The following is a 26,680-nucleotide window of genomic DNA, read 5'->3' on the forward strand; positions in this document are numbered from 1 at the left end:
ATGCTTGAAGGAGTGCAGGTCTAGAGCGCTGCCAGTAGGGGGCAGTGATGGCCTCACTCCCCAAATGTAGCAATAAAGGCTATACCTGTTACCTGTTGCTGTCGAGTGATTCCAACTCATATCAACCCTATAGGCAATAAAGGCTAGCTGCATTCAAAAAAACCAAACCAAACCCATTGCCGTTGAGTTGATTCTGGCTTGCAGCGACCCTATAGGACAGAGTAGAACTTCTCCATAGGGTTTCCAAAGTTGTAATCTTTACGGAAACAGATCAATACATCTTCCTCCCATGGACTTTTCAATTAGCAGGTGGGCGTTGAACCACTGCACCACCAGGGCTCCTTTCTAGCTGCATACTGGTCTTATAAGATGGAGAAAGCAAAAGTCATTAAAAAGACAGGAAAGAAAGAAAAGACCAAAATGAATTTCCTGAAACTTGCTCTTGAGCACAGAACAGCTAAAGTGGATAGAAGAAATGATGAAGTAAAAGAGCTGAGGATTGCAAAGGGCAGCTCAAGAAGGCAAAGTAAAATATTATAATGAAATGTGCAAAGACTTGGAGTTAGAAAACCGAAAAGGAAGAACATGCTCTACATTTCTCAAGTTGAAAGAACCGAAGAAAAAATTCAAGCCTCAAGTCACAATATTGAAGAATTCTATGGGCAAAAAATTGAACAACACTGGAAGCATCAAAAGAAGATGGCAGGAATACACAGAGTGACTGTACCAAAAAGAATTGGTTGACATTCAGAAGGTAGACAATGATCGAGAACCGACGGTACTGCAGGAAGAAGTCCAAGCTGCACTGAAGGCATTGGTGAAAAACAAAGCTCCAGGAATCGACAGAATACCAAATGAGATGCTTCAACAAATGGATATGATACTGAAAGCACTAACTCATCTATGGCAAGAAATTTGGGAGACAGCTACCTGGCCTACTGCCTGGAAGATTCCTTATTTGTACACATTCCAAAGAAAGTGATCCAACAGGATGCAGAAATTAATGAACAATATCCTTAATATCACATGCAAGCAAAATTTTGCTGAAGATAATTCAAAAATGGTTGTAGCAGGACATTGACAGGGAACTTCCAGAAATTCTAGACAGATTCAGAAGTGAATGTGGAACGATTGCTGATGTCAGGTGGATCTTGGCTGAAAGCAGAGAATACCAGAAAGATGTTTACCGGTGTTTTATTGACTGTGCAAAGGCATTCGACTGTGCGGATCATAACAAACTGTGGATAACATTGGGAAGAATGGGAATACCAGAACACTTAACTGTGCTCACGAGGCACCTGTATATAGACCAAGAGGTAGTCATTCAAACAGAACAAGTGGATACTGGGTGGTTTAATATCAAGAAAGGTGTGCATCGGGGTTGCATCCTTTCACCATACTTAGTCTGTATGCTGAGCAAATAATACGAGAAGCTGGACCATATGCATAAGAATGTGGCTTCAGGATTAGAGTAAGGCTCATTAACAGTGGTTATCAAAGTACAAGACGTGACCTAAGGACATGATGGAACCACAAATGCAGGCAATGGTTATCTTTGTGCTTGGTTCTGCCTGGTGCCTTATGTTTGTGCAGAAAGGGGGTTGTACTGACCAGCCTCGGGGCCTTTGTGGCAGCAAAATGTAGTGATTAGCCATGCAGGGCGAGCCTGAGAGGGGCTGTCCCCTCTTGTCTACTGACTTTCCTCCCGGAAATGACCTGGGTGCAGACCCAGCCTCACAATATGCTCCTTCCTGTACAGGTCAACTGCATGGTGTCCGTGCACGTCTGTCTACATCACCTTTTCCAGAATGGAAGCTCTGAGAAGGCAGACATGGTGGATGTTTCCTGTAGCCGTAGACAAATTGGGTGGGACACAACAGGGAGACAGAAGGTAAAAGGCTGTGAGTCGAGCTCCATCTGGCTGCACGCCAGGAAAGAGGCCAGTTCTGTCTCATTCATCACCATGGCCTCAACACCTAGCACAGGGCGGGGGCCACAGTAGGCACCCAGTAGACCCTTGCCAGATGAATGAATGGAGGGATGGATGGGATGATTTAGTTCACTTATTGGCTCATTCATTCATTCAGCTGGTGAGTAGGTCCGTGTTTTACAATGGGATTCAGTGTGTCCTGTGGCAGCCTGGGGACAGTCTGGAATTTCTAGGAAATTCCACAGAATACTAGAAGTTTCTGAAGACCTGGATTTGCCGTTTAGCCCTGCCTCTAACTAACTTGCTGTGGGACTTCCAGGAAGGTGCTCGGCCTTTCTGAGCCTAAGCTGCTTCACTTGTCAAATGCAGAGTCCTAGCAGGATGAAATGAGATAATGGCAGGGAAAGGGCTTTGTAAGTGTTTGTCATGCAATGATGATGGTGATGAAAGACTTCAAGACTTCATCAGTCACTTAATTTGTGCCTGTGATTCTGTGCGGGCAAATATATTTTAAAAAACCAGTTGCCATGGAGTCTATTCCGATTCCTGGTGACCCCACGTGTGTCAGAGTGGAACTGTGTTCCACAGGGTTTTCAGGGCTGTGACCTTTTTGGAAGCGGATCACCAGGCTTTTCTTCCAAGGCACCTCTGGGTGAAGTTGAACTGCCAACTTTTTGGTTAGCAGCTGAGCGTGTAAAATGTTTGCACCCTCCAGAGACTCTGGTACATAAATAGCATCTCTAAAAAGAATGAGACCAACTGCATAAGGGCGTAAATCCACCACTAGCTGGATATCTGCCAGATCCTTGCCATTAACTTCTAGAAAAATCCCTTCCCAGACTAGCTGCTCAACAGAGAGCCAAGAATTGGAGGGATGCTGGGACCAGGAGGACTCGTGAGCTTCAAGCATTGTTCCTTCCATGGTAGATGAGGAGTTGATGTCCGTCTGGATAGAGTAGAGGACTTCCCCACGGTCACCCTCCAAGCAGCACCAAGCAGGCCTGGAGTCTGCAGACCACAGTCCTATGCTGCCTGACATCCAACTGCCCCCAGAATTCTTCCTCGAAGTAGCTTCTACACCAGCAGGACTCCCTGCCTATCTGCTTCAGTAAGAAAATATCAAAGAAAGCCAGTCCTTCTGAATCCAGGGCACCTGTCCATTATAGTGGCAATGTTCCTTCTCGAGGGGGCCACCCAGGACATAAATTTAGTTTTCTCACTGGCACAGGCTGGCATCTGGCCATTTGTATATTGAACAAGGGACTTGCTCAAAATGGCACCTACTTTGGCGTGGGGACCAAATGAATTCACAAAACTCCCCTAAAAAGGTCGCTTTCTTACAAGTGGCCATCCAAGATACAGCATTTGGTCTTATTCACCTGGAGCAACAGAGGAAGAAGGAAACCCAAGAATCAGAGCAGCCGGACTACAGGACAGATTGACTCCATGAACCCAGCCTTCTGCCCTGAGATCAGAAGAACTGATTGGTGCCTGGATACCATTACCAAATGTTTTGGCTGGGGACACAATAGATGGATCTTGATAAAAAGGGAGGAAAAACGTGGAACAGAACTTCAAATTCCCAAAGAATCCAGACTTACTGGGTATATTAAGGCTGAGGAGTCCCTGAGTCTATAGCCCTGGAATACTCTTCAAACCTTGAAAAGAAACTATCCCCTGAAGTCGCCTTTAAACAAATAACAATGTCATCCTTAAGTATCGTGTTTAAAAAAAAAAAAAATGAGACCAAAGTGACAATAGTAACGCCAAAAGTTAGATAAGAAGTTTCGGGGGCAATGAGTCTAAATTAATGGTGGCGAAACAACTAGAATAGAAACAACAAGAATGTTGACACAATGTTAAGAATGTAACCGATGTCACCAAACAATATGTGCAGAAATTGTTAAATGGGAGCATGTTTTGATGTGCATATTTTCACACACACACACACAAAGGTAGCTTTTGTCTCAACTAGCTTTGCAATAGGCAAACAAAAATAAGTTGGCCTGGCAAGCTTTAGTTTTCCTAGGGGACGAGTGAGTAGGGAGCTCTGTGTCTAGCTGGGTTCTCTGGAACAAGAAAGTGCCCGAGGATAGTTGGTTGGGCTAGAGCGGACCGCAGCGGTGAGTCGGTAGACACATGCCTGGAATCTGGGATGTTGGCCACCTCAGGTCTTTCATCCTTTAAAGCTTGCTTGTGCATCTTAGGAAGGAAGAAGAAAGAGCCCCTTAAAAAGCCCAGCCTTTTTACTCAGAGATCCAGGAGGCCCATGAGTACAGTCTATAGGGAGTATCTTCTCTATAAAATCAGACAGACATGGTGGGAGCCCTTGGCAAGCCAGGAAGGGAAGAATTTCACTATAACGTGCCTTCAAATTCAGACCTAAATAGCAAAGACAGCCCAGGAGCAAAATGAAAGTGAATTCATTTAAAAACTGGAAAACAACATGTGTTGCTCTCTCTGTGGACAACACAGCAAGGTGGTTAGGATTGTGATCTGGGGTTAGCCACCTGGGTTCAGATCTCACACTGAGATCTCAGTCTAATTACTCAACCTCTCCCAACCGTGGTTTCCACATCTGTAAAATGGGGATGACCCTAGTACCTCCTCAATAGGGTCATTGTAAGAATTAAGTCACATGGGAAATACAAAGTTCTTAGCCCAACGTCTGGCATGCAGGAAGCACACACGCGCACACACACACACACAAGTAGCTATTGACCTGTCTCTGTTACAGACGAAATGGCTGGTTAAGGAATAATGGCTGTCATCGATCCCTATCTCGGACGTTCTGGGTCCTGTGCCCTGACACCCACTCACCCACGTAATCACCAGTGCCCGGCACAAGTTGAACACTTAGTCCATGTTATGAGAGCCATTACCTGGCAAGCTAGCAGCTATTGAGCTCCTGGTGCCTGCCAGCAATTGTGCAAAGAACTTTCTGTTCCCCATGTGATCCGGATGCTGAAGACCCTGCAGGGCAGGTCCTGTGAACCCAAGTCTGACCTGAGGAACTGAAACAAGACTCAGAGAGGGTATATCGGCCGCCCCAGGTTACTGCGTGACCCTCAACCCAGTTCCGCCCTATGACCCAGCCCTCAGCGGCTTTCAGAGCAAGGTTCAAGCCCAGTTCAGCTACATTTCTTGCCATTTAACTTAGGAACCCAAATTAAAGCTGTAGCCCTGAATCAGATACTCTCAAAGTGATTTTTTTTAAAATAAGATTTTATTGTGTTTTTGGTGAAGGTTTACACAGTAGTTTAGGTTCCCATCCAACAATTTCTACGCAGATCGTTTAGTGACATGAATTACGTTCTTCATAATGCGTGATCATTCTCAGTATTTCCATTCTGGTTGTTTTGTTTCATGAAGTGAGTTTTTCATAGTGATAATACAGTGCCAGGGTAATTCTCTTTAATTAAATACAAATAAATGAAAGGCAAGACCAATTTGTCAGGAGGTGGCCTTTAGCTGCGCAGCCTCACCCCCCAGAATCTGCTGCTCGGGGAGTTGTTCCTGGAATGGCAGCTACAGCCATCTGGAGCAGGTGCACCGGAACCATCTCATCGAGATATAATTGGGCAATTGCATCAGAGAGCTCCAGGCCCTCCAAATAGCCCGGGAGCAGGTGACGTCCAGGCCGACTGCCGGCCCCAGATGATACTGTCTCTGCTCTTTGACAACAGATGCTGGTAATAACCATCTATTTGTAGTTCAGGGATTTTATAGGATAAGCGAGCTTTTGGCAAGCATCGTGGTTTTAAGGCTTAAAATAAGTACGACAGACGTTAGAGATGTAGTAACGGCAATCGACTCAACGGCAATTTTTTTTTTTTTTTAATCTTTATGGAAACAGATCGCCAGGCCTTTCTCCTGTGGAGCCACTGGGTAGGTTTGAACCACCAACCTTTTGATTAGCAGCTGAGCTTTTAACCATTGCACCACCAGGGCTCCTCCTGCAACGAATGGTAGTCACTTCTTATTATTACTGGCATCGTTATCTTTATTATTAGGGTATTATCGGCATCACTGTCACAATCGTCATCATCAACGCAGATTTACAAGGTGACCTGAAATAGCCACTATTTCTGCCAAAATAGGACCTGAATGTAGACATTGAAGGATAAATATCCCTCAAGAAAGTGTCCACCGGAAGGGGCTTTGTCAGCCATGGAAGCATAAAAGAAGAAAAATCATTCATTCATTCAATAAATATTTATTGAGCACTCTTATGGACTGAATTGTGTCCCCCCAAAAAAGATATGTTGAAGTCCTAACCCCTGTACCCGTGAACGTGACCCTGTTTGGAAATAGGGTCTTTGAAGATGTGATCAGTTAACATGCGGTCATACTGGAGTAGGGTGGGTCCTAATCCTCTATAACTGGTGTCCTTATAAAAGAGGAGAAACACAGAGAAGGGACACCATGTGACGCTGCAGCTGCAAGCCAAGGAACACCTGGAGCCACCAGGAGCTGGGAGAGAGGCAGGAACAGATCCTCAGAGCCTCGGAAGGAATCAATTTGGCTGACACCCTGATTTCTGACTCCTAGCCTCCAAAACTGAGGCAATACAGCTCTGTTCTTACAAGCCACTTGGTTTGTGGTGTTTTGTTATTGCTGGCCCAAGACACTAACACAGTACCGACTATGCCACACTGAGTCAGGTACAGGGCTGGAGAGAGAATGACAAGACACAGTACTGCCCTCATGGAGCTTGGGATCTATTGAGGCAGGTGGACTGTAAGTGAGTAAAGAGCTGAAATTCAGGGCTGTCAATGTTATGAGGGAAGAATGGGGTGCTTGGGGGTACTTAAACTGGAGCAGAACATGAAGGAAGGCCCACCTTGAGGAAGTGATAGTTCACCTGAGCCCTAAAGAACGAGCGAGTTTAAATTTGCCAGGTGGAGACAAAGAAGGTTCCAGGTGGAAAGAGACAGTATGTGGAAAGGAGCAGAGTGACAGCCAGCTGCTGGAACAGAGTGAAGTTCTGAGTGGCTGGAGCTGAGGCTGTGTGAGAGAGAGGTGACTGGTCTCCAGGGGGGAGCCCCCCCCCGGGTGCTTCCAGGCAGGAGTCAGCTTCCTTGGCTCGCAGCCTAAGATCCCCTGCTGATGAACAAAGTCTGAAAATGTAAACATCACATCAGCCTGCACGCTCCATTGCTCGTGGAGCAAATGTTGATTGACGTCTGTGGTGGACGTCATTGCAGACGTTCCCTCTCAGGGACTGTGTCTCAGTTGGGGTCTCTGGACGCAGGGAATAATTACCAAGTGTTATGGGGAGGAAAACAAGCTGTTCTGGGCCCCACTTTATAAATGTGCATGACTAAAAACTGACTTTAATGTTGGAGGGACCATTGACACACGGCCACAGAGGTCTTCATCTCCAATTCTGTCCTTTGTGAAGATGACCTTCCAGGAAGGCTTTGGGGAAGTTCTGGAGGTGCCACCATCGTTCCTGCTTTAGCTGACTGACCAGGTCACACAAACACAACCGTTCCTCCACAGTCAGAGAGGCTAGATTTCAGGCTGGCCAGCAGCTGTGTCTTCGCTTCTCCGTGCTCCCTCTAGTGGAAAACACTGCAAAGAGCACACAGCCTGTGCCTCATTTTGATTATTTTTAATGAACAACAGTTGATTGAATGGTTCATTTCCTCTACATGGTACTAAGTACCTCACACATGATATCTTGTTTTAATTCCCCCAACACTGTGGAATCAGTGTTCAGATCTTCCGCTCACAGAGGAGGAGACCGAGGGTCAGAGAGGTGACGTGCTCATCGTCACCTGACTGATAAGCAGAAGAACCAGGACTCACACTTTTCTTTCTGGCTCCAGAGCTCACCACCACACTGTTTTCTCTCCCTACACCCTCAAGAAATAAGCTGAGCTGCTGCTTGGCTGTTGGAGTGTTGCTGCAGGACCCTGCTCTCCCCAAGGGGGTTCTAGACTGCAGGACAGAGAGGCATTTTGTCGCCTCCTTGTCTGTTCATTCCATTCAGCAAAGTGGGTAGCAAGAGGTGGGCTGAGGGGCAGAATAACAGGGCATCCAATAATCCCTGGAGTCGTCAACCCATGCTTATCAACCTCTACTGGCAGCCAGACCAGTCTACACCTGGCTTCTGTCCCGTGGATGGCAAGGAGGAAGTCCAGTTTGGAAAGAGCCTTGGATTTGAATGTTGGGATGTCTCTTAACTGCCTCAAGGCAGGTCCTCTTCTGAAAAATGGAAATAGTTTACCTGTCTTTTGGGGTTATTGTGAGAATAAATGAGGTAGAAACCTGATTCAAGCAATAATTTGGCACACAACAAGCACTAAGTAGATGGCTGCTGATGACCTGTAGCAGTAGCAATAGTCATAGTAGTGGTAGTGGTAGTAGTAGTGGTAATAGTAATGGCAAGAGTAGTAGTACAGTAAAATCTGTCATTGCCAGAACTTGTATAAGACAGAAACGTGTCAGAGAATGAAAACTCAAATATTTTCCACTAATAGAGAGTGATAGAAAAGTGGTAAGGCTGCACCCTGTCAAAAGGCGGAAAACTTGTGAGACTCAGAGAAACAAGGCAGTCAAATTGAGTTCTGGCTCTCACATGTTTCATTGTAATAGCAGTAGTAGCAATAGTAGTAGTAGTGGCAGTGGTAATAGTAATAGTAGTAGTAATGTGGTAGTAATAGTGGTAATAGTAGTAGTAGTAGTAGCAAAAGTAGTGGTGGCAGTGGTAGTAACAGTAGTAATAGTAGTAGCAGCACCAGCAGTAACAAAAGTAGTAGTGGCAGTAGTAATAGTAGTAGTGGTAGTGGTAGTAATAGCGGTAGCAGCGGCATAGTAACAGTAATAGTAGTAGCGGTAGTGGTAGTAATAATGGTAATCGTAGTAGCAGCAGCAGTTAACAGTAGCAGTTGTGGCAGTGTTAGTAGCGGTAGTGATAGTAATAGTGGTAGCAGCGGCAGTAACAGCAGTAGTTGTGGCGGTGGCAGTAGCAATAGGAGCAGTGGTATAGTGGTAATAGTAGGAGTAGTGGTAATAGCATCAGCAATAGTGGTACTGGTGGCAGTGGTAGTAGTAGTAGCAGCAGTAGTAGTGGTGGCAGTGATACAAAAAAAAAAAACCAAGAACCAAACCCAGTGCCGTGGAGTCGATTCCAACTCCTATAGTAGGTAGTAATAGTGGCAATAGCAGCAGCAGCAGCAGTAGCGGCAGCGGTATTAGTTGTTGTGTGCCATTGAGTCAATCCCAACTCATAACGGCCCTGGAGGACAGAGCAGAACTGCCCCATAGAATTTCCTAGGCTGAAATCTTTATGAGAGCAGGTCGCAAGGTCTTTTCTCTCACAGAGCAGCTGGTGAGTTCAAATGGCCGACCTTTGGGTTAGCAGCTGAGCGCTTTACCCATTGCCCCACCAGGTCGCTTGTGGTAGTGGTAGTGGTACTGTGATTGCTGCAGTAGTAGTGGTAGAAATATTGGCAGTGGTAATAGTAGTAGTAGCGGTAATAGTAGTAGTAGCGGTAATAGTAGTAGTAGCGGTAATAGTAGTAGTAGTGGTAATAGCAGCAGCGGTAATAGTAGTAGCGGTAGTAGTAGCAGCGGTAATAGTAGTAGTAGCGGTAATAGTAGTAGTAGCAGTAATAGCAGCAGCGGTAATAGTAGTAGTAGTGGTAATGGCAGTAGCGGTAATAGTACTAGTGGTAAAAAACCAAACCCATTGCTGTCAAGTTGATTCTGATTCCCAGTGGCCCTATCGGACAGAGTAGAACTGCCCCATAGGGTTTCCAAGGAGCGCCTGGTGGATTCGAACTGCCAGCTTTTTGGTTAGCAGCCTGAGCTCTTAGCCAGTGCACCACCAGGGTTTCTAGTAGTAGTGGTAGTATAATAGTAGTAGTATTAATAGTGGCAGTAACGGCAGTGACGGTAGTGGCAGTAATAGTGCCAGTTGCAGTACTAGTACTGGTAGTATAATAGTGGCAGTAGCAGCAGCAGTAGTAGTAGTGGCAGTGGTAGTATAGTAGCAGTAGCAGTGGTAGTAATAGTGGCAGTAGCGGCAGTAGCCCTAATCATGGTAGTAGCAGCAGCGGTAACGGTAGTAGCAGTAGTCCTAGTAGTAGTAGTGACAGTGGTAGCATAATAGTGGCAGTAGCGGCCTCGGCAGCCGTTCAGGAGCTGGTTCATAGTATACAGGGCGTATTCCTGAGGAGCAGAAAGCTGCCTTGCAGCCAGAACCTTGACCTGCAACCACACCTTTCTCAGGAAGGCTGTTGCGTAGGTAGAAACAACTCATTCCATTCCTGAGTGAAATGATCACTTGTTTCCACATCTGGAATCGAGGCACTCTCGCCAAGTGAGGTGGTTTATGGGCTGGACAGTGGGCGTCCGTTTGGACCCGGCTTCCATTTTCCTTCATCACCTCCACCTCTCCTCTCTCCGGCTCCCGTCCTGTGAAGCCTTTCTCTCCCACCATACCTTCCCCCCGCCTTTCCCTTGGCCTCCTCTGCCATCACCATTCCTGGGAAAGAGCCCACCGCCTGCTCCGTTATTTGAGTCACTGGCCAGCACTAATCTTCAAGGGCATTCGCCCAGCTCCTCCTTGGAAAACTACGTGGAAGCGCCAAGGCTGGTGGAAAACTCTCTGGGCCCCCGTTCAGTTTCACTTGGAGTTTCTGGCACTCACCTGTTGGTGGAGCCCCAAGCCTAAGCAGTCACATTTCATCCAAATCGCTTCCACACCATGTACCTTCTTCCTTCACTTCCTTTCTTGGTCATGAGGCGTTGCCTCTCCTTCTACTCAGGGTTTTAATTTATGGGAGCATCTCACTATTCCCATTTTCACGTTAAAAAAAAATTCTTTTTAGTGCTATTTGCCTTTCCCCTGCATTTTCCATTTCCTTTGCTCCCAGTGGCTCCCAATTTCCAGATGGAGATGGAGGGGGGGCACTGAATGAAAAGGACAGGAAATCTGAAAAGTGGGGGAGCAAGAGCCTGGAAAAGGAGCTATAGTGGTGGGGCGGGGGGAGGCACGTGAAATTGAGTAGGAGAGAAAGAAGAAAACCGGGTATTGGGGAAAATGACTAGTAAACTAAAACCAGATTGGCCTGTGTGAACCAAAGTCTTAGGGGGAATTGTTGTTGTTGTTGTTAGGTGCCGTTGAGTCAGCTCTGACTCATAGAGACCCTATGCTCAACAGAACGAAACACTGCCCGGTCCTGAGCCATCCTCACAATCATTGTTATGCTCGAGCTCATTGCTGCAGCCACTGTGTCAATCCACCTCATTGAGGGTCTACCTCTTTTCTGCTGACCCTGTACTCTGCCAAGCATGATGTCCTTCTCCAGGGACTGATCCTTCCTGACAACATGTCCAAAGTATGTAAGACACAGTCTCGCCGTCCTTGCTTCTAAGGAGCATTCTGGTTGTACTTCTAAAACAGATTTTTTTGTTCTTCTGGCAGTCCACGGTATATTCAATATTCTTCGCCAACAGCACAATTCAAAGGCGTCAACTCTTCTTCGGTCAACAAGGACTTCTCATTCAGCTTCCGTTCTCACTTCTGGGAACAGCGCCCCCTGCTTTCCTTTGAGGAATTACCCTTTCCTCTACTCTCAGTCCACACCTCACTCCAGGGGCAGGGTCATCTTCAGGTTGGCCAGTCAGAGTCACTGTGATTGGCTCAGCAAAGACAAATGACCAACACTGGGCCAATGAGAGCCTGCCATGGGACTGTTGCTGGCCTTGCTGGCAAAGAGGCTCTTTCTCTTGGAGTTGCATGGGGCATTCCAGATACCAGCTGAAGGCTGCCTTGAAAGCTGGCCTCTCTAAGGGGAGCAGTCTCAGGCCTGCTGTGTTAACTTTTTTTCTGCACAGGCACCCTCTAGGTGGAAGGGTCAATCCAGGAAGACCTCCTGGAGGAGATGACATTCTACCTGAGACCTCAAGGATGAGAAGCAGCCAACCAAGCAGGGCAGAGGAAGAGCATTCCAGGCAGAGAATAAAAAAGGCCCAGAAGGAGTAGAAGGCCAGTCAGGTGGTGAATGCAGGGATGGTGGTTACAGGGTGGAGGGAGGAAGCTGGAGTAAGCACAAAGGGCGGGCACTGGGATTTAGCACTAAGTGCTCTGGAAGCTATGTAAGACTTTAATGGGATGCGGTTGTAGAATGACAGCCCCTCAAAGACATCCATGTCCTAATCCTTGGGGTCTGTCAGTCTGTGATTGCAAAGGGGACTTTGCAGATGGAGTGAAGTTAAGGTTCTGAGCTGGGAAATGATCCTGGATTATTCACGTGCCCCAGTGTGCCCCAAGGTCCTAATGAGTGAAAGAGAGAGGTAGAAAAATCAGAGTCAGAGAAGGAGATGCACTGAAGGGAGCAGAGGTTGGAGAGATGCGATGTGAGCAGGACTGACCTGCCATTGCTACTTTGCAGATGGAGGAGGGGCCGCAAGCCAAGGAATCTGGGTGCCTCTAGAAACTGGACAAGGTAAAACAACAGACTTCCTCCTGGAAGTTCCAGAAGGAACAAGCCTTGCCTACATACTGATTTTAGCTCCATAAGACTCATTCTGTACTTCTAACCTTTAGAAACTTAAAAGATAATAAATTTGTATTGTTTTAAACCACTAAGTTTGTGGGAGGAGTCTCTGGGTGATACAGTTAAGCATTCTGCTGCTAACCAAAAGGTTGGTGGTTCAAATCCACCCAGAGGCACTGAGAAGAAAGGCCTGGCAATCTACCTCTGAAAGGTCACAACCATGAGAACCCTATGGAGCAATTCTACTCTGACACACATCAGATTGTCATGAGTCGGAGTCAGCTCAACAGCAGCTTTTTTTTAATTCAACTTGCTGATATTTTGCTTGGGATTCTTGTACATTTATTCTATATTCACTGTGAGATTCATCCACACGGAGATGGAAAAGTGCCACAGGGTGGGCCACACTGGCTGGCAGACCGGGAGTGCTTAGTTGGTGCAGTGTGCAGGTGTACACACGTGAGCATGTGCAGGTATGTGCATGCACTATACAGATGTGTGCTTGTATGCTTGTGTACCTGTACGTGTGCACATACGTGAGCGTGTGTGTGTACACTGTGTGTGTGTATAAGTTGAAGGCAGGGTATGAGAAGGGAAGGAACAACCAAGGCCCTCTCTTTGTTCTCTTGCCCAGGGCCGTGCATATTGGGAGCAGGCCTGCAGAGGTGTCTGCTTGTATTTTCATCCTTGCGAATTCTGAGTAACTTCACCGCTACTTTGAAGGGCTACAAAGCCCCACACCTCACTTGTAGTGGAAATCATAGTAATAATAAAAAAAAAAAAATAGGGCTGGTCAAATCCAGCAGAGTACTGAAAGTGCTTTGCTGTGACTAGCTGGGTCAGTTCTAGGAATGCAAAGCTGGTTTGGTATTAGGACATCTGAGGCCATGGGGATACTGAAGGCCATGAAGTTTATGATGACATCGACGGGTGCTAAAAACACCAAAGAGCTTCCAGCAGCCAGCTATTGTTCCCAGGGAACCGTTAAATGCAAGGGGGATAGATGAGGAGGGTCAGCCTGACACTTCTGAGGATTCATGGGAGGAAGTATGGGATGATAGTCCCAAGCCTTGGGCAGAGAGCAGCTGGGGCTCCATGCTGGCCACGACTCCCGGCCCCCCAGCTGGCCGCCACCGCCTGATTCCCAAACAGCTGGCTCCCTGCTCTCACCCTCACCCCTCCACCCGGCCTATCCTCCTGGCAGCCCCTGGGGGAGCCCTCCAAACATCAGCCAAGCCACGCTTCTGCTCACACCTGTGGCCGCCTCAGGTGAAAACCAACGAGGTTGCTGTCTGCGAACATCCTGCCCTGTCATCACCCTGAACCCTTTCTCCTTTCTTTTCACGCCTCTGCTTAAATTATCCACATCGGGCGAATGAATGTAGGTGATCATCACCATCATTTTAGAAATGACTAGCACTCTCCCTGGCTCCCTGTTGGCCTTTGTATGTCCTCACCTCAGTGAGTCTCTGTTCCTTGCCTCCTGTTATGGGTTGAGTTGTGCTCCCCACAAAAGTCATATTGAAGTCCTAACCCTGGTACCTGTGAATGTGACCTTATTTGGAAATGGGGTCTTTGCAGATGTAACTGGTTAAGTTAACATGAGTCCATCCTGGATTTAAGGTGGGCCCTGATCCAGTGTGACTGGTGTCCTTAAAAAAGAGAAGAGACACAGAGATGCAGAGGAAACACCCATGTGAAGACAGAGGTAGCGATTGGAGTGATGCGGCCACAGGCCAAGGAATACCTGGGGCCACAAAAAGCTGGAAAAGACAAGATAGGACCCTCCCCTAGAGCCTCCAAGGAAAGCATAACCCTTGATTTCAGACTTGTGGCCTTGATTCTAGAACTGTCAGAGGATAAGTTTCTATTGTTTTAAGCCCTCCAGTTTGTGGTACTGTGTTACGGCAGCCCCAGGAGACTAATATAGCACCCAAACAGCACAAGTAAAGGCGCACCCCCTTTCGCCAGTCAAGTCCATGACTGCACTCCCAGGGTGCAATAGGAGAAAGGAAAGGCCCACACCCCAAGTCAGGCTCACCTGAGCCCTCAGTGGAGTCGTCGAATTCCACCTGGAAGAAGTAGCCGGTGTTCCAGACATAGAGGCAGGCCGCCGCGTCATAGGACACCCTGAGAGGCTGCAGCTGGGGGTCATAGATGCTGTCCCTCCACTTGATGTCAACAGGAGACTGCCGGGTGCCCCCTAGCATGGAGAGGGGGCCCTTCCAGAGGGGGTGCGCTGGGGGCAGAGAGAAGGAGACCTGGCTGATGTACCGAGCACCATCACGGGTCTCAGACGGAGGTGCAGAAGCTGTGGCAACACGAGACCCCAGAGAGCCAGCACATAGAATACAACCCTCGGGTGTGTCTTCTTCCAGGTGCTCACCTCTGGCCACCAGACCCCGTAGCCGCTGAGCTCACCGTGCGAGATGTCCTGGCTCTCTCCTCCTGGACCTTTCCTGAGATATGGGCTTATTGTCCACCCCGCACAGGGTTGTGTTGTCTTTGCCATCTCTGTTGTTCTTGTCACTGAGTGTGGCCTCAGGGGCTCCATGTCAGTGTTGACCCCCGCAAGGCCCAGGGACAGGGGGCAGGCTGATGAAGGTGGGCACTTCATGGCAGGGCAGGTAGGATGGTTACCCAGGGGCTGGGTGCCTTAGGCTGGTGGCATGCAAAGGTGAGGGAATGTCAGCGGGGAGACAGGGGAGGCTGGTTAACTGTTCCTTGGAAATGATCTCAAACTTGTCTTCATCAGGCTATAAATCACATCTGAACAATAGGGGTGCCATTGGAGCAGCTTTGGCGTGTTGTTCTTCAACAGAACAAAACCAAACCTGTTTCAGACCAGTTGATTCTGGCTCACAGCAACCCTATAGGACAGAGTAGAACTGCCCCATGGGGTTTCCAAGGCTGTAATCTTTACAGAAGCAGACTGCCACAACTTTCTCCCATGGAGTGGCTGGTGGATTCGAACTGCCCACCTCTCAGTTGGCAGCCCAGCTCTTTCTGAACCACTGCACCACTAGGGCTCCACCTCCTACAGGGAGGTAGTGAAACTCCAGCAGCAAGAAAATGAATGGAATGGTCCCTTGTCCCTTTTCATAAGGTTTCATTTCAAAATGCCTTGTGTGTGATTTTGCAAGTAAGATACGCTAATTGGAACCATTTCGGAAAATACAGAAAAGCTTGTAGGTGAACAAGAACCTGGTCTGTAGCGGTAGTACCCTGGGGTGCCCAGCGCTAACCCTCAGGTATATATTCTTCCAGACTGTTGTCTATGTAAGTATCCTTATACCAGAAGAGACCTAGATTTTATTTTTAATGAACTAGAATTCAGCTCTGTGTATTACCATGTAGGTACCTTCTTCATTTAGCACTATGTCGTGAACTCATTTCGCCAATGAATGTCGATATACAGAATTCTTTTTAATGGCAGTACATTTTGTATTCCAGTGCCCCACTTTTTAAAACTAATTCTTGAATGGTGGATATTTAGATTATTCCTAACTTTTTTCAATTTTAAACGGTGCTCTGTTGAACTTTGTAGTACTTCTCTGGGCACTTGAGTATTTTCTTTCTGATAAATTCCTAACCACAAAACTGTTGTGTCCAAGGGTGTGCCCAGTAGAATTCTAGAACACCAGGAGAAATGAGGGAGAGCAGTGTTGAGAAGTTGAAATGCCTCCTTTTCCTCCTACCCTGAGAGCCTAATGTCTAATGTATTCCTGTATTTTTGTTCTTTAATGGAGTTGATAAATCTTTTTAGGGGATGTTGTTTAATAAGTAAACCCTCAGTGGTTGGTAGAACGTATAACCCATTGCCATGGAGTCAATTTCGACTCATCATGACCCTATAGGACAGAGTAGAACTGCCCCATAGGGTTTCCAAGGCTGTAATCTTTATGGGAGCAGATCGCCAGGTCTTTCTTCCACAGAGCGGCTGGTGGGTTTGAACTGCCAACCTTTTGGTTACCAGCTGAGTGCTTAATCACTGCACCACCAGGGCTCCTAATATATTAATAGGCAGTTATAAACACCCCAGGTCTGGAGAGAGAAATGAACTAGAGGTATAAGCTGGGGTGTTATAAACATAATTGGAACTCTACCCACTGAGTTGATTCCAACTTATAGCAACCCCATAGGACAGAGTAGAACTACCCCATAGTGTTTCCAAGGACATAATCTTTACAGAAGCAGATTGCCATAACTTTCTCCTATGGAGCTGCTGGTGGATTCAAACTGCCAACCTTTTGGTTAGCAGCCAAGTGCTTAACCACTGTACCACCAGGGCTCCTTAGTAGAATGTATAATACACTTCAAGGTTAAAAATCAATGTAAAAGTGGCAGAATCACAGAAGTTAGCGTTGGAAGGGATCAGAGAGCTTGCCTGTAGTTCCCAGGCACTAGTCTACAGACCAATGCTGTAGTGAAAAAAGAAAACGAGTGCCATACAGTGACTTTTCCATAAAGCTACATGTATCTCATTGACAGCCACAGCGGTCACAAGGGGAGTGACACTACTGTTTTGAGAAAGTGGGTACAAAACTCTAGGTTCCTGCAAGATAAAGTCATTTGCTCCCTAAAGGCAAGGCACTTGGGTCTGCCCATGCTTCGTGTTTTGCCCTGCCCCACACGACACAAAAAATAGAAAAAAACCTGAGTTGTCTGAGGATTGTTGGTCATGTTGCACCAGTGACAAAACATGGTCGAGATATGGAGCTATCACTGGCACAGTTCAACCCCCACTCCCCACTGTGGTTGCCGGGATAGAGAGCCGGGATAGAGAACCACAGAGACTGGGGTTCAAGTTCTAGCCCTGCCTCTGCCAATGAACCTCTCGAGCAAGGCACGTGACTTCTCTGCACCTCCCTTTCCTTACCAGTAAGATGGGCACGATTGCACCTATCCTTTGGGGTCACAGTGGGGATTAGCCACATGGGTGCCAAGTACCTGACACTTAGTAGGTGCCCGAGAATTAGTACGGCTATGGGGGCCACATTGGTCCCCGATGGCAGCTAGACAGGCAGCTCAGGGCTTGGGAGCAAGGTTTCCTCTCTGCGAGTTCACCAGGACTGCAGGACTTAGCTCTGACACTCACAACCTGAGTTGCTGGGCAAGTTACTGAACCCCCCTGGAGCCTCAGTTTCCTCATCCGAAGAATGAGAACAATAATGTACATCTCCATGGGCTTGCTGAGAAGATTAGATGAGGTCCATTGCACCTGGGAAGCACCTGGAATGCCTCCATGTGCGTAGTAGACCTGGAAGACACATCTGTTCTTTTCCCGCAGACAGTATGGCAAAGACCGTGAATCACACAAACCTCGTTACAATATCCTAAAACATGGCTGAATCTACTCAGGAACTAGCTCCCTGAAGTGTTCTGCGGATATACCCAGTGTCCTGACTGGTTGTCCTCCTTGACCTGATGGATGACGAGGGACTCGGGACCCAGCCTCGCTGGTCTGAGACACCACAATGGGGCCCTTTGTTTGAGTGCCTTTGGTCCCAGCTTCTGTTTTCCTTCAGGATTAGACCAGGAGTCCTGGGCTCCATTGTCTATCCTCTCCAAAAAGCCCTCTGAACCAGCCCAACCCACAAGGACATTGATCCTCCTTGACTGGGAAAGCAAAACTTCACGAGGACCGTACACCCTCACAGAGCACTGGCGCATCCGGTCCTCCCTGTTGGGATGTTGGTACTTAACACAGCTGCACAGAGCATGCTTGAAATGCCATGGAGGAGGCCACCTCATCTGACCAGGAGACTCAACTTGGTGCCTGTGACTCTCAGAAATGCAAGGGTCAGAAGAGTGGAGATTTTTAGGTCACATCTGACAAACTTCATAAAGGGACTGCAAACAATGAAACATCTGTGTTGAATAGTCTCTGCCACCCAAATGAAAGGATATGCTCGTTGTGACAGGTAGAGAGATGATGTCATGTAAACACTGAGCAGGCTTCAAATATCTACTCATTTCTAACATGTCCCTCTGTGGCCCAGGCTAGTGTGCAGCAAAGCAACTCTTGTGCTAACTACAGCAGTTTCTTTAAGAGAAAGGACAGTGGTGGCTCAGTAGTAGAATCATTGCCTCCCATGTGGGAGACCGGGGTCCCGTTCCCAGCCAATGCACCTCTTACCCCCAGCCACCACCCATCTGTCAGTGGAGGCTTGCATATTGCTAGGAGGCTCGCGTACTGCTATGATGCAATAGAGCTCCCAGACTAAGAGTATAAAGAAAGGTCTGTGATCTACTTTTGAAAATCAGCCCGTGAAAACACTGTGGATCACAAGGGTCTAATCTGCAACTGATCATGGAGATGGTGCAGGATTGGGCAGCATTTTGTTTCATTGTGCAGAGAAAGGAGGGACTTGTCCAAGGTCACAGACCGTTAACGACATAGCCCGATGAGGCTGGGATGTGGCAGTCCCTTGGTAGAGCTGGTTGGGTGATCTGTTTATTAAATAAATGTCGGCTAAAAATGTTCTTCGCTGGTTTCGGAGCTATAATCGCTAGTTCACATAGCTTGTTCTGATGTGACTGGCCTTTAATAATAGGTGGTCTTGGCGGGGTACTTACTAGGTTCCTGGTTCTGAACATCTCTCTGCCTGACACCCCGTTATACTGAGGACAAATGACCTGCCTTAGGTCACCAAACAAATATGAGACAGAGTTGAAATCTGAACCCCAGCCATCTGGCTCGGGGACATGTCTCTCATTTTGAAAGACACCGTACAGTTAGACAAACATCACCGCACTGCCATTCCACACCTAAACACAAATTGTGTCTGGGGAACTTCAAGGATCTACTTACAGGCATTATTCCCGTTCCTCTGTGCACAGGAATGCTGAGAGCAGGGTCGTTCTGGCCTCATTGGATGACTTCGGAGGGTCCCCCACAACCACTTGACCAAATATGAGAAACTCCAGGACTCCGGATTTCTCCTCCCCAACATGGTGGTCTTTAGCATCTTGGGTCTGTTTGTGCCCCTCTGGAAACCAGTTCCCCCGCAGATCCCAATAAAATAAGGGTGGTCTTTTCCTGGTACCTGTTCTCACTTTGATCATGGCAACTTTTTGTAGAAAGTCACCCAAATCCCAGAGCCTAATAGTTAAATTTCAACCTATCCCTGTCCCAACATCTTTGATGACGTCAGTTTGGCACAGGGGTGGGCGGATTGGGGCAAGTGCCCTTTGAGGTGGCTGGGTCACTCAGGTCACTGTGCTTTTATCTGGTCAACAGTGGAGTCTGGGCACCAGGGAGTTAGCAAAACTTGATGGAGAGAAGGCTGCACGTACGAGGGGGACCTCGAGAGGTAAATAGATTCGAGAGCAAAGTCCATGTTACTGGTGTGATCCTCTAGTTTGGAGTCTCAGGACTCTCCTGCCTCAGACAACTCAAGGTCAAACACAGAGCTGTGTTGTGTGTATCACAGGGGAATGGCAGGGTCTAAAATACAGAGGTGGGAATTAGCCAACACTCTGAGTCTCTGGGTGGTGTGAATGGTTAACATGCTCAGCTGCTAACCAAAAGGTTGGAGGTTTGAGTCCACCTAGAGGTGCCTCCAAAGACAGGCCTGGTGATCTACTTCTAAAAAGTCAGTCACTGAAAACCTAGAGCACAGTTTTGCTCTGACACACATGGAGTTGCTGTGAGTTGGAATCAACTCAATGGCAACTGGTCCTGCTGGGGTGGATGCAGCAGGTGAGCAGGTGACCTCAGTGTGCTGCTGTGGTTAGCTGCTGTCACATTGGCTCTGACTAATGGAGACTTTATGTATAACAGAACAAAACATTGCCTCGTCCTGCACCATCGTTATGATCGTTGGTATGTTTGAGCCCATTACTTTGGCTATTGTGTCAATCCATTTTATTGAGGATTTCCCTCGTTTTTACTGACCTGCTTTACCAAGCAGGATGTCTTTCTCCAGTAACTGGTTTTTCCTGAGGACATGTCCAAAGTAAGCAAGCTGAGGTCTCACCATCCTCGCTTCTAAGTAGCATTCCAGTTTTAATTCTTCTAAGACAGATTTGTTTGTTCTTTGGGCAGTCGATGGTATATTCACTATTCTTCCCCAACACTACCGTTTGAATACATCAATTCTTCTTCAGTCTTCATTTTTCATTGTCCAGCTTTTGCATGGATATGAGGCAATTGAAAAGACCCTGCCACGGGTTAGGTGCCCCTTAGTCATCTAAGTGACATCTTTACTTTTTAGAACTTTAAAGAGGTCTCTGGCAGATTTGCCCAACGCAATACCTCTCTCTGTCTGGGGCTCCTGAAAAAGCAGCAAGTTCCCGCTTTTTGCACAATAGATTCTATTTTTAGTAATTGATTCTGCTCGAAATGGGGTGTCCTGGTTGGCTTAGGACACTCCCAGTTTATGATAATTGCCTTGGCATAAATATTAATAGTGCCCCCCCTCACGCCCCAAAGTGTCCAAATTTGGACAATAAATTATATGGGTCACCCTATCTATGTGACTTGTAAAATTTGCAGATGTCAGGTCACACAAAACCATGTGGTGGTTTACTCTGCCAGACGCCTGCTACCTGTGGAACGGAGACTACAGGGGTTGAGGAGCAAAAGTTTGTCCTTTTTTTGTTTGTTTAAACTTATAATCTCCGTGGAAGAATATCATAACATACCATAGAATCCTAGTGCCCTAGATCTAGAAAATCCCAGAGAACAGGGTTTGAAACTGGAGTCAACTGCTGGGCTTCTAAGTACCCAAGAGCCTTGTAGAAATCAGACGCACAGTTTGGTCTGTAGCTTTCATCAGCTTTTCTGAAGGGTCCATGAATTTGGTTACCTTGGTTGCAAGCAACAAAAATCAACCCTGGAATATGCGTGTGCATATATGTGTATATGTGAGTGTGTGCGTGTACATGACTGTGTTTATAAAAAAAAAATTTTTTTTATATGTGTGTATATGCTTGTGTGTAGGTGTGTGCACATTGACTTAGAAAATAATATTGGTAACATTATTTCCTGTCCTTGTGCATAGAGACTCACAAGGACACATCAACTGGGCCCTGAGATAAAGACAATAGATGGGACAGTCTTAGAAAGTATCTTTTAGGGAAGAAGAATATCTTTTAGGGAACTTTTCACACAAAGCCAATCAAACAGAACACAAAAGACTTTCCATTCTTATCTTTTTCTATTAGCATTTAGTGAATAGAAATTTGTCGGACCAATGAAGACCCTCCTGACTGTCGGTTACTGAAATCTGTACCAATGATTGTTAAGAAACGCAATTCAAAACGTAAGACCATGGTTTCTGGCCAATCTGTGAAAAGGTGAAACTTTCAATGATTCTACCCATTTTTGTAGTGTTTATACTGATGATTCCTGTAGCCTTCCAGACATTAGCTCTGCCAGCACGCTTGTCCACTTTCCACTTTTGTCTTTTTGAATATATGCCAAATAAAACTTTCTTTTTGCTTTACTAAACTTTGTGATGTTTTTCCCCCTGCAACAATATATATGCTTTCTTTTCTTCCCATAGGGTCATTGTACAAATATGCCCATCCTTGGATAGCTTGATTGATTCACTTGTTCAACAATTGCTCTTTGCCTCAGCTTTCTCATCTATATAGTGGGGAAAATAATAACACTTTGTAGAGTTGTCGGGGTTTAATGCCTTGATACAAATAAAGCACTTACAATGGTACAACTTCAGTTACTACGTGCCAAGTGCCTGTACCTGGGCCTGGTTATGAGTGAGAAGCAGGCTCTGGCCTTGTGGAGCTTTCAACCGACCCTTCACAGGCTCCCCTTGCTCTTAGGGGGATGTAATCGCTCATCCTTGTGGGTCCGGGGTCCCCTTGTCTTGCCTGTCCTCACTGTGGCCACATGGCAGGGATATGCTTTACTTAGAAATTGTTAAATGTCTCTTTAAATTAGAAGGCATGAGATCAAGAAATTGCTTCTTTCTGCTTAACAAACATTCTTCACATTTAAGCCTGACTCAAACATCTTTTCAATTTACATTTTCTAAAACGCATTGTGTGTACCCCAGACAGCTCTCTGAGGTGCAGGAAGAAAAGATTGCGTTTCTTATTTGTATTTTCTACCTCACCCTTTTTAATTTCTGTTTCCCATATATGTTTCCAAGAGCACACAATACATTAGTACAGAATTCACGTATATAATTTGCACATAAACACGCATTCATTGGAGGTGCACGCTCAGACGTGCTTTACTGAATCGAGTGAGTGGTCAGAGAAGTTTGGAGCTGGCTATTCATTCATCCCACAAGAGCGTCTCGAATTTCCCCACATTGCTCTTTTCAGATAGGGCTTTATTCTCAGATGATGGACGCTGAGATTCATTCCCAAATGCAAAGGAATGCTATCAAAGCGTAAAGGTCCCCAAATGATACATACAATGTCCGTAAAGAAATTCCATACACACTGAAAAAGCAAATAGGAACAACTTGCAATGGACAAAATCTTAAAAACACCTGGAAGTTTCCATGAGCTTGGTCCACAGTAACATCTTTTGTTTCCCCACTGGGTTTTTTATTGCATGGTTTTGGCATGAGCTTTTATTGATCTTTATATATTCGAAAACCTCTTTCCTCCACCTGCAGTGAAGCCGAGAGGAGGCTTCCTAGTGGAAAGGTCACCTTTATGGAAGCGGTAGCCTCAGCAGCCCTATTGTGGTGCTAATCGCCAGGCGGATGGGGAGCCTGGATTCATCATACTGGGTCTCCAGCTGGAATGTCAGGAAATGGAAACCAGTGAGTCAAGGCAGCCCAGGAGCCCGGGAGAAACATCTTCTCCTTCTCACTTAAACACACTCAGCCTCTCCTTCTGGAAAGTGAAACCAACAACTGCTAAGAGGAAAGAACTACCAAGTGGAACATCAACGTTGACATGCATGTTCACGCACACACAAGCGGCTCCTTTTGTTCCCCTTAGAGCCCTGGGAGACATGTTGGGGACAAATACTATTGATGCCTGCCCAACATCCAGTCCTTTTCCTCTGGTAACGTCACCTGAATTTTCTCTGGGAAGTTAATCTTTCCCCCTTGGCAGTCCATGAGGCTCAGACTGGGCAGACACCACTCCCTGACATAGCTCAGGCTTGGCCAATCAGAGTGAAAGTCGTTGGCAGGTAATCTGAGCTGGCCAACGAGTATTAGTCCTGGAAGTTTGGCTGAAATTATGGAGAAAGAGGCACTCTCTGTTGAGATCATAACACTGATAAAATATTTGCTGTCTACAGTTGCTGGGAGCCCTGTGGTAAGAGCCTGCCCAAGAATGGAGCTAACACAGAAAGAAAACAACAACAAACAAACACAAAAACCAAGCCCAGAAAGGGGATAGGTGATAGGTAGGTAGATAAAGATAGATAGACAGAATTTGACATTGCTTGGACTTTGGTTTTTTTGTGTGTGTGGACTATACAATTCCAATATCCTAAAGTCCACTCCCAAACCTTTCAGTTATATGAATTAATGAATTCCTTTTAAATCTTTAATTAAGCTAGTTTCTTTGTTTTTTCTCAGAGTCCTAACTTGGTGACATTCTAGTCTCCATCCTAAGAATGAAGGTGTTACTGGCACCTCAACGCCTTTAACTGAAGAAGGTCCTTGCCTCTCGTTGGTCAAGAATGACCAGGTAAGGCACAGAAATTTTTCCACATGAGCGAAGCTTTGTTAATAGGGCTTGGAAGAAGAGGAGACAAGGAGGGCTTAGGTGATGCTTATCCCTGTCTCTCCGAACAAAGAACCTGCATGGGTTTTTAATGGTTTTTGAGTGGGAAGGGATTTATGTTTATTTATGGGTATAGGTGGGGTTTTCCTGGAAGTGGCCCGTCTGGGTTGCGATATGTTAACTATGGTGCACGTGCAGGAGCTTTCTAAGACGGCTTTAAGATGGCTCCTGTCCCGGAGGCTTCTGGGATTCATTGCAGGACTTATTATGGGGTGTCACACCTGCTTGGTCCCTCCCGTGGTGCTGGTTCGATTCCTGTGGCAGCTACTTGCATCAGGCAGAAGTCATCCATCAGTCATCTTGCAGATGTCTGCACATGCTCCTGGGACAAGATCAGGTCAGTTCTGAAAAACATCCACAGCGTTCTATTTGTCAAGCAGACTCAGAGGCCAGATTCAAGGGGAAGGGTCATAAATCCCTACTTCTCAATGGGAGGAGTGTTAAATTTTGGGGCAGAGATGGAGTTATGCTGTAGCTGCAAGCCCGGGAATGCCTGGGACTACCAGAAGCTGGAAGAGACAAGGAAGGGTCCTCCCCTAAACCCTTTGGAAAGAGCACAGCCCCCCAACGTCCTGAATTCAGAGTTCTGGCCTCCAGAACTGTGAGAAAATACATTTCTGTTCTTAGACGCCACCAGTCTGTGTTATTTAGTTATGGTAGCTCTGAGACCCTCACACACCAGGGAACATGCTTCTATCTATCCAGTGTCACAAGTCTGCAGACCCAGGCAGCATCTGGAGGCCCCCTCTCCCCAACCTCTGCTCCTAGTATTGATTCATTGTCAAGTCCTGTTGATTTTACCCCTCAGAATCTGTTGAATTTGTCCACTTCTCTCTATCACAGTCTTCTCGTCCAAGCTCCTTTCACCTCTCCCCGGCCCCTGCCACAATGTTCTCAACTACTCTCCCGACATCCATGCAGGCCCCACGCCTAATTCATTTTCCAACACTCCAGCCAGAGTGGCTTTCAAAATGCAAATCTGATCATATCCATTCTTGCCCCAAATCTTGTAATGTCTTCCCATTGTTTCAGGATCAAAACAAATCTCCTTCTCTTGGCCACCTGTGTGGCCTGCGTTCTAACTAACTTTCCAGCTACTTCTCACAACTTTCCTCCCCGAAGCTCTACACTGCCATAGCTGTGTGATCCTAGGTGCATTCCTTAATCTCTCTGAACTTCACGTTCTTCACAGAAGGTAGGGATTATAATAAAATGTAACTGGTTCAACACGTCATAACTGTAATGATCATTTCCTGAGTCACACCCCTGCTAAACACTTTACAAACCCCACTTCCCTGGATCCTCCCAACATCCCTATGAGCTGTGCTCTAAACGCTAGCTGCAAGAGGAAAAGCCTGAGGCAAAGCCTCACCTATTTGGCAAAGAAAAGCTGGGAATCCCGCCCTGGTTGGGCCAAATCCAAGTTCCCTCTCATAAGTCCATGCTGTAGGCTCCTGGGCTTTTCCTGGGCAACTGAGAGCTTTATAAATAACTCCCATTTCTCTATCTTAGTGACATCTTCAGGAAGAGGAACCTTCTGGAGAATTCCAGGGTTTACTTGATGTGGGCATTGTGTGGTTTTGATGAAGGAGTCCTTGAGATCTTTGCAAACACCCAGTGCACATGCATCCAAGATGTCCCCCATTCCTGTTGCCACACAGGCCCAAGTGCACCTCCTCTTCCTCTTATAAAGCCCCCACTAATGTGACTTTGGTGCCCTGGTGGCGCAGTGGTTAAGAACTTGGCTGCTAACCAAAAGGTCAGCAGTTCGAATCCACCAGCTGCTCCTTGGAAACGCTATCTACTCTGTCCTATAGGGTTGCTATGAGTCAGAATCAACTCAACAGCAACAGGTTTGGTTTGGCTTTTAATGTGACTTTAGTCTAATTAACTACAGGAAATTGGATTGTATTCTTGCATTAACTGACTGGCAAGGGGAGGGCTTCTCCTGTGGTAAGTGAAACCTCATGGTAGATGGCTGTCTTTGCTGATTGCTAACTAAATTTCTTTTTTTCACCAAGGTTAATCAACTAGATGTTGAAAACATCTCTTTGCTTCTTGGGCAGCAAAGTAAAAATAAATAAATCTAAAAAAATCAAAAACAAAAAAGAGAAGTCAATGACTTCAGCACAATTATAGTTATAATTTTGATTGGCTTAACTCCTGATCAAGACTTATTCAACAGTAGCTTGGAACTCTTCAGTAAAGTCTTAGTCTACTGGATGGTTAAAAATGTATTCACCCCACACTATACACAAAAACAAATTCAAAATGAATTGACATAAATGTGCAAACTAAAACCATACAATTCTTAAAGAAAAAGCAGGGCCAACGTGTTAGGCCTAGCTTTTAACAATGGGTTATCTGATGTAATAACAAAAGCACAAACAGCAAAAGATAAATAAGTAGGACCTCATAAAAATTAAAAACATTTATTCATCAAAAGACTTTACCAAAAAAGTTAAAAGACAAGCTACCAACTGGGAGAATACCTTTGGAAACCATGTAT

At 46.3% G+C, this 26,680-nt stretch overlaps 1 protein-coding gene across 1 annotated transcript in view; it reads right to left on the reverse strand.

Moving 5' to 3' along the window:
* The window catches only part of CA5A (carbonic anhydrase 5A), a 48,934-nt gene that overhangs the window by 11,397 nt on the left and 10,857 nt on the right, over positions 1-26,680 (reverse strand). Inside the window, exons 2-3 of the mRNA XM_049864303.1 lie at positions 19,259-24,515; positions 14,486-14,683 (exon numbers count right to left, since the gene is read on the reverse strand). Coding sequence (XP_049720260.1) covers positions 14,486-14,683; positions 19,259-19,415 — 355 coding nt within the window. The 5' untranslated portion in view covers positions 19,416-24,515. The remainder of the gene's footprint in view (positions 1-14,485; positions 14,684-19,258; positions 24,516-26,680) is intronic.

The sequence above is a fragment of the Elephas maximus genome, chromosome 21 (assembly GCF_024166365.1).
Source record: "Elephas maximus indicus isolate mEleMax1 chromosome 21, mEleMax1 primary haplotype, whole genome shotgun sequence".
In the NCBI taxonomy this organism is placed as follows: domain Eukaryota; kingdom Metazoa; phylum Chordata; class Mammalia; order Proboscidea; family Elephantidae; genus Elephas; species Elephas maximus.